The sequence below is a fragment of the Panthera uncia genome, assembly GCF_023721935.1.
Source record: "Panthera uncia isolate 11264 chromosome B3 unlocalized genomic scaffold, Puncia_PCG_1.0 HiC_scaffold_1, whole genome shotgun sequence".
In the NCBI taxonomy this organism is placed as follows: Eukaryota; Metazoa; Chordata; class Mammalia; order Carnivora; family Felidae; genus Panthera; species Panthera uncia.
In genome coordinates, this window is record NW_026057582.1 from 30,423,584 (window position 1) to 30,432,239 (window position 8,656).

Sequence of the window (8,656 nt, forward strand, 5' to 3'; positions counted from 1 at the left end):
TCTGAGGTATTCCAGCTGAATGACCTCTTTTTTTTTTTTTTTTTTTTCTGGCTGAGTGTCCTGTTAAGTCCCATGTGCTGTCCTATCCTGATGAGCTAGGCTGGACAGTGCAGAAAACTCAAAGACTTTTGAATCTTAAAAAAAAAAACAACTTTGCTTTATAGAAAGTTATAGAAATTTAAGATAATATATAAAAGTAAAGAGAATAATTACAAACAAAATCCCCATGTACCCGTTATCTGGCTTTAACAGTTATTAAACATAGCCAGGCTTGTTTTGTCTTCTTTCTCTATTTCCTCCCAATTATTTTGAAGCAGGTTGTAGACTTCATATCATTTCAGTGAGTTTTTTACATTTTTCTTTTAAAGGTTTAGCTACAGTCATACTTCAGTTGTCATTTTCTAGAACCCCACATTTCCTGGGGCGTGTGGGTGGTTCAGTTGGTTAAGTGTCCGACTTTGGCTCAGGTCATGTTCTCGTGGTTCATGAGTTCGAGCCCTACATTGGGTTCTGTGCTGACAGCTCAACCTGGAGACTGGTTCAGATTCTATGTCTCCCTCTCTCTCTGCTCCTCCCCCATTTGCGCTCTCTCTCTCTCTCTCTCTCCCTCTCAAAAATAAATATTAAAAAAAATTTTTTAGAACCCCACCTTTCATTTAACCATCCAAGGGCCAAAGCCAACTCCCAAAGGGAGAGTATGTCCAACTCTTTGTAACAGAACTAGGAGAAAGATGGCTTTTTCTAGAATTGTTCCTCCCTTTGCTCCTTCTACCCAAAACATTTCTCCTTACATCAAGAGAAGAAAATAGATACTTGGTTTACTTGAAATTTCCTACGAGCTCCCTATTTACCCATTGTGTCTCCCAGAACTATTTGTAGTTCAGAACTTACTCCTACTTATCCATTATTTGACAGTTGAGCTGCTGGGTTGCCCCTATGAAAGTGCTCAGGAGAATATTAGAAAAGTCCTGCCTACTTTGCTGGAACTCCTTTTTCCATATTTTAATTTGTGTTACTACTGAGAGTTACACTGATACTGATGTGATAGGAGTTCAGGGCCTTTTATGATGAATGTCTTTTCAATGCTGTTTTCAGAAGATGCTAGAACACCATAGTATATTACTTCAGCTAGATTTATCACAAGGTTACTTGATCAGATTTTGTCAGAAAGGTGCCCCCATTTTATTTTCCTATCTGAAACCACATCCTACTAGTTTGTTTGACAGTATTCACTAGAAAAGGTGAGAGAGAGTGCATTGGATGTTATTCCAGTGTCCAGATCTAGTCCAGTGTCCAGTATAGTTCAAATGGTTCAGTGCTAGGAGTATAAGAAAACCCCTCTCAATTTCTCATTTCCTCAATGTTGTGCCATATATTTCCTCTCTTGTTTTAAAGTAAGAAAAACTATTTGTTCCCTCAGATTGCTTTGTACATGTTTAATTCCTGATGTGTTCATAAGATACGTGATAATGTGGGTGTGTTGAGGGTTCCCATAACGCTCTCATGTTTGGAGATTTGCTTGAAGGACTCACAAGATTTATTTCAGTGACATAGTAAGGATATACAGCCAGATGAAAAAGACAAGTAGCATCTGGAGGAGCCCATGTGCAGGCTTCCTTATATCCTCTCCTTCTCATTAGGAGTTATACAAAATGTGTTCTTTCAACAACGAAAATGAGGCAACGTGTGTGGTATTTCTGCCCAAAGAAGTCCATTAGAGACTTGGTTCCAATGTTTTTTTTTTTTGGGGGGGGGGGGGATCATCCTATAGGTGTTCTCTAGCTCATACCAAAATTCACATGCCTGGAAGAAAAGCAAATGTTCAGCATGAACAACATTGTACAGTCTAGGCACAATGAACCACCACTATCAGAATGGTGAGAACTTTCCAAAATTCAAATTCCTAGTCATCAACAAAGGCCACCCTTGCCTTTCAAACATAGAAGCCTCAAGCCTTCTATGTTAATCTTTTCTGCACAATGGATAATAGTATGGAGCTCAGTTTTGGTCTTATTAAGTGTAATGTTCCCAGAACTTGCAGTTGGGATGGGCTAGTAGGCAGTTGGCAGCATGAATCTGGAACATGTGATATCAGGAAATTTGGTCATCTTTAGTCCTAGGAATAGATAAGAAAGCTTAGGGAGGGCATAGAAATTCAGAAAATGCCTGGAGATGTTTACTTTAAAAACGAAGAGAACATTTTCTTTGGAGATGACAGAGAAGTCTATAAAGCAACGTGTGTGTATAGGTAAGGGTATACGTTTGAAGGTAGTTAGATGGGAGGGAACTTGGGTTGTTGACATCCCTTTTTTAAAACGTAGACTACAGGGGCACCTGGGTGGCTTAGTCGGTTAAGTGTCCGACTTCGGCTCAGGTCATGATCTTGCGATCCGTGAATTTGAGCCCCATGTTGGGCTCTGTGCAGACAGCTCAGAGCCTGGAGCCTGTTTCAGATTCTGTGTCTCCCTCTTTCTCTCTCCTCCCCTGCTCATGCTCTGTCTCTTCTCAAAAATAAATAAACGTTAAAAAAAAATTAAAAACATAGACTACAGAGCCATTGGCTTCAGGTGAAGGGTAGGTTGTGAGCCTTGAGGAGGAAGGAGGAGAAAAGTTTTAAAGCATTTAACTTGGGTAATAGGAAAAGGGAGATGACAGCATAATCAGATAAAAGAACTGCTGTGCACAATGGAGGATCTCACTTTGTTCCTGACTCATGATGCCCCATCCTTTTTTTCCTATAGTTTAGTTTTTAATAGTACTCTAATCAGAAGCCTTTACGTTCATAGGAAAATACCTTTTTCCTCTTTGCTTCCCGTACCTGCCAACTTTAAAAGTTGGAGGGTTGATCCATATTTCATTTGCTTTCTTTGAGTTCATGTCCCCTAAACGAATAAGCCTCGGGAGTCTTGAAAGCCTCCATTATTCTCTCCCATTGGATTCTACTTAGCTACTTTTTTTCTTAATTTTTTTTAAAGTTTATTTACTTATTTTTGAGAGGGAGAGAGGAAATCCCAAGCAGGCTTCGCACTGTCAGCATGGAGCCCGATGTGAGTCTTGAACTCATGAACTGTGAGATCATGACCTGAGCCAAAATCAGGCGTCAGATGCTTAACCAACTGAGCCACCCAGGGGCCTCTCTACTTAGCTACTTTTTGAAAGCATTATAGCCTGGGTACAGAGGTAGAGGGCTTTATAGATAGCTGTTCAAGGGAAACTTATTTATGTTTGACTCTTTTGTTCTAGTTCTGTCTTTTCTGGAACATGAGAATAAGTAGAAAGTGATAAATTTACTTTTTATGGTACATGAATAGTAGTTTCTCTTTATGGAGTCAATTTTAATATAATTTGAATGAAGGTATAATTTTAATAAGAATTACGACGTCAAGAAGAAGAAAATTTTGCTAACCTACCCTGTTTTCTCCCCTCCCCGCCTTTTTTAAATTATAGCAAAAGTCTGGAGAAAAGCCTGTCCCAGGTATGTTCCTGATGTTCTTATTAAACTTGAAATAAAACTCAGTTAACAACTATAGCATGTAAGATGAGCTGTGGTCCTTTTGTCCTTCTAGACTCTCTCATGGTAATTCATTACTTCTAATTTTTGAGATCTGCTGAATTGCCAAAAGATGGTGATTTGTGGTAGTCATATTAGTATTTGAAAGATTAATTGGAGTGGGAAAGAGTAAGTATTGAGGATGTGTGGAGAAGATGAGGTGATTTGAAGTTGTTTTTAGTTCATATCTCAGTGTGAAAAAAAGCTGTTCTGTTTCATCATTGAAAACAGATATTGAACTATGTGTTCAGCCTGGGATAGACTATATATCTTGTTTATGAATAATGTCCTGTGTTTTTGTCTACTATCACAGATTTGCTTGGGTTATCAGGTTTTTAGGTTTGTAAATGGGTTCTACGCCTGCCTGATGAAACTGCTAAATTTAGCATTTGAGATAAGCAGCAGTTCTAAATGAACTTGAGCCTGAACCATTCACATGACCCTTGTCTAAATTGATCTCATCCCTCCACCTTCCTCTCACTCCAAAAAATGTCTGCTTTTGATGTCTAGTGGATCAGACAAAGAAAGAGGCAGAACCTATACCAGAAACTGTAAAATCTGAGGAAAAGGAGACCACGAAGAACGTCCAACAGATAGTGAGCACTAAAGGCCCCCCGGAAAAACGAATGAGGCTTCAGTGAGTACTGGTCAGAGAGAGAAGCTTGCAAGACTCCTCTTGTCCATTATTGATACCTCATTACCGTGACAGGCTCTTGAACTTTAAAATTCTTTGTCACGACCCTTCCATTTGTACAGAATGTGCTTGTTCTTTAAGAAGGATGTAAGGATCCTCATGCTTTTGATAAATATTTTTTATGTATCTTTTGTAACCTTTCCCCTACTAGACTTGAGCAGCTTCCTTACTCAAATGTATACTGCTATATATACATCTAAAAACAAAATAAAAGTATTTGTATAAATCGCTTTATCATGACTTTTTTCCCTTATTTCTCTCGCTGAAATATTTTCACATGCACTTTGTAAACACGAAGGATTAATGTGAAAGGAGTAACTAAGCTTATTTTCTTATATTAGTTGTGCATTTCTCAGTATTAAAATAATAAGTTGCAATTTGAAAGATAAAAGGTAAAAACCTCCCCCTATAAATATGATAATAGTGAAGTTTCTTTGTGCATAGTTTTCATTTTTTATTTTTTCTATAATTTATTCATTTTTTTATAATTTACATCCAAGTTAGCACGTGGTGCAACAATGATTTCAGTAGTAGATTCCTTAAGCCCCTTACCCATTTAGCCCATCCCCCCCACAACCCCTTCAACAACCCTCTGTTTGTTCTCTGTATTTGAGAGTCTCCCTGTTATTGTATTATTTTTGCTTCCCTTCCCTCAGGTTCATCTGTTTTGTATCTTAAAGTCCTCATATGAGTGAATATGATATTTGTCTTTCTCTTGACTAATTTCACTTAGCATAATATCCTCTAGTTCCATCCACATAGTTGCAAATGGCAAGATTTCATTCTTTTTGCCAAGTAATACTCCCTTGTGTGTGTGTGTGTGTGTGTGTGTGTGTGTGTGTGTGTATCTTTATCCATTCATCCATTGATGGACATTTGGGCTCTTTCCATACTTTGGCTGTTGTTGGTAATGCTGCTATAAATATTGGGGTGCATGTGTCCCTTCAAAACAGCACACCTGTATCCTTGGGTAAATACCTAGTAGCGCAATTGCTGGGTCATAGGGTAGTTCTATTTTTAATTTTTTGAGGAACCTCCATACTGTTTTCCAGAGTGGCTGTACCAGTTAGCATTCCCACCAGCAGTGCAAAAGAGATCCTCTTTCTCCGCATCCTCGCCAACATCTGTTGTTGCCTGAGTTGTTAATGTTAGCCATTCTGACAGGTGTGAGGTGGTATCTCATTGTGGTTTTGATTTGTATTTCCCTGATGATGAGTGATGTTGAGCATTTTTTCATGTGTCAGTTGGCCATCTGGATGTCTTCTTTGGAAAAGTGTATTCATGTCTTTTGCCCATTTCTTCACTGGATTATTTTTTGGGGGGTGTTGAGTTTGAAAAGTTCTCAACTTTTATCTAACCCTTTAAGGTTCTAACTTTATCTGATACGTTGTTTGCAAATATCTTCTCCCATTTCGTCAGTTGCCTTTTAGTTTTGCTGATTGTTTCCTTCGCTGTGCAGAAGCTTCTTATTTTGATGAGGTCCCAACAGTTCATTTTTGCTTTTGTTTCCCTTGCCTCTGGAGATGTGTTGAGTAAGAAGTTGCTGTGGCCAAGATCAAAGAGGTTTTTGCCTGCTTTCTCCTCAAGGATTTTGATGGTTTCCTGTCTTACATTTAGGTCTTTCATCCATTTTGAGTTTATTTTTGTGTATGGTATACAAAAGTGGTCCAGGTTCATTCTTCTGCATGTCGCTGTCCAGTTTTCCCAGCACCACCTGCTGAAGAGACTGTCTTTATTCCACTGAATATTCTTTCCTGCTTTGTCAAAGATTAGTTGGCCGTATGTTTGTGGGTCCATTTCTGGATTCTCTATTCTGTTCCATTGATTTGAGTGTCTGTTTTTGTGCCAGTACCATACTGTCTTGATGATTACAGCTTTGTAATGCAGCTTGAAGTCTGGGATTGTGATGCCTCCTGCTTTGGTTTTGTTTTTTCAAGATTGCTTTGGCTATTCGAGGTCTTTTCTGGTTCTATACAAATTTTAGGATTGTTTGTTCTAGCTCTGTGAAGAATGCTGGTGTTATCTTGATAGGGATTGCATTGAATATGTAGATTGCTTTGAGTAGTATTGACATTTTAACAATATTTGTTCTTTATTTTAAAGTCTTGGGGCGCCTGGATGACTCGGTCGGTTAAGCGTCCGACTTCAGCTCAGGTCGATCTCGCGGTCCGTGAGTTCGAGCCCCGCATCGGGCTCTGGGCTGATGGCTCAGAGCCTGGAGCCTGCTTCCAATTCTGTGTCTCCCTCTCTCTCTGCCCCTCCCCCGTTCATGCTCTGTCTCTCTCTGTCTCAAAAATAAATAAACGTTTAAAAATAAATAAATAAAAATAAATAAATAAAGTCTAGGTTGTCTGATATAAGTATGGCTACTCCAGCTTTCTTTTGGTGACCATTAGTGTGATAGATGGTTCTCCATCCCCTTTCAATCTGAAGGTGTCTTTAGGTCTAATGTCGGTCTTTTGTAAAGAGCATATAGATGGATCTTGTTTTCTTATCCATTATGTTACCCTATGTCTTTTGATTGGAGCATTTAGTCCATTGACGTTTAGAGTGAGTACTGAAAGATAGGAATTTATTGCCATTATGTTGCCTGTAGAGTTGGAGTTTCTGGTGGTGTTCTCTGGTCCTTTCTAGTCTTTGTTTTTTTGTTGTTGTTGTTTGTTTGTTTGTTTGTTTGTTTGTTTGTTTGTTTTGGGGTTTTTTTTTTCTGTCTTTTCTCCATTCAGAGAGTCCCCCTTAAAATTTCTTTCAGGGCTGCTTTAGTGGTCACAAACTCCTTTAATTTTTGTCTGGGAAACTTTTGATCTCTCCTTCTATTTTGAATGGCAGCCTTGCTGGATAAAGAATTCTTGGCTGCATATTTTTCTGATTCAGCACATTGAATACATCCTGCCCCTCCTTTCTGGCCCGCCAAGTTTCTGTGGATATGTCTGCTGGAAACCTGATCTGTCTTCCCTTGTAGGTCAAGGATTTTTTTTTTCCCCTTACTGCTTTCATGATTCATTCCTTGCCTGAGTATTTTGTGAATTTGACTGTGATATGCCTTGTTGATGTTTGGGTTTTTCTGAATCTAATGGGGAGTCCTCTGTGCTTCCTGGATTTTGGTGTCTGTGTCTTTCCCCAGGTTAGGAAAGTTTTCTGTTATGATTTGCTCACATAACCCTTTTACCCCTTTTTCTCTCTCTTCACCTTCTGGGACCCCTATGATTCTGATGTTGTTCCTTTTTAATGAGTCACTAATTTCTCTAATTCTTAAGTCGTGCTCTTTTGCCTTAGTCTTCCTCTTTTTTTCTGCTTCATTGTTCTCTATAAGTTTGTTCTCTGTATCGCTGATTCACTGCTCTGCCTTACCCATCCTTGCCACCATGGCATCCATTCAAGATTGCAGCTCATTTATAGCATTTTTTATTTAATTTCATCTAGCTTTTCTCTCCACAGAAAGGGATTCTAATCTGTTTTCAACCCCAGCTAGTATTCTTATTATCGTGATTCTAAAGTCTGGTTCAGATATCTTGTTTGTATCTGTGCTGATTAAGTGCCTCGCTGTGATTTCTTCCTGTTCTTTCTTTTGGGGTGAATTCCTTTGTTTTGTCATTTAGAAGGAAGAAAAGGAATCCATAAGGTAAAAAAAATTAAAATTAAAGACAACACAAAAAAATCAAATAACGGATGCTAGATCCTAGGTGTGTTCTGGTTTGGTTGTTTAAAGGAGTTTGATAGAGAAAAAAGGGAAAGCAAGGAAAAAAAAAAGGAAAATGTTTGAAAATTTGAACAAATGAATACAATGAAATAGAATAAAATGAAATGATGGAAGTAAAAAAATAGAATTTGAAAAATTTACCCAAAAGTAAAGTGTAGGAATGGAAAACATAAATTTTTTCTTTTATTCAATTTTATCTCTTATTCAAGAATAAGAAAAGAAAAGAAAAAATTATTGAATAGATGGACCAGCAAACAGACTGAAGTATCATTGAAATTACATCGGTTTCCCCTAGAAGTCAAACCGTGAGGCGCTTTATAGTCTGTAAACTAAGCAGATGGAGAGACTTGGGGTGTTCCTGAAGAGTGAGGTTGGCCCAGTTGGGTGGGGCTTAGTGTAACAGCTCCTTTCTCCACTAGATGGCGCTGCTTAGCTTGCTGGGGTGGATTATTGTGGCGCCTGTAGGTGTGTGTGTGCATGCACGGGAGGGGTGAAAATGGCATGACCTAGCTACCCAGTCTCTAGTATCAGAACTCTTGGCTCTTCCCAATCAGCAATCGCTCACCCCTCCTTTGTCTCTGGATTCCATCCACTCTCCGCTTTTATACTGTCTGTCACCAAGCCGTCAGGTTGCCAGGCGGTACCTCCCTCCTGAGTTTTATCTCAGATGTGGCTGTTGTTTCCCAACCCCTCACTTCTGAGGGACTGCGGT

At 38.9% G+C, this 8,656-nt stretch overlaps 1 protein-coding gene across 2 annotated transcripts in view; it reads left to right on the forward strand.

Moving 5' to 3' along the window:
* MED6 (mediator complex subunit 6) overlaps positions 1 to 4,570 on the forward strand; it is a 22,871-nt gene extending 18,301 nt beyond the window's left edge. For both annotated transcript variants that reach the window (XM_049612552.1, XM_049612551.1), the window contains exons 7-8: positions 3,448 to 3,475; positions 4,061 to 4,570. In XM_049612552.1, coding sequence (XP_049468509.1) covers positions 3,448 to 3,475; positions 4,061 to 4,191 — 159 coding nt within the window. In that variant the 3' untranslated portion in view covers positions 4,192 to 4,570. The remainder of the gene's footprint in view (positions 1 to 3,447; positions 3,476 to 4,060) is intronic.
* Positions 4,571 to 8,656: the final 4,086 nt, after the last annotated feature.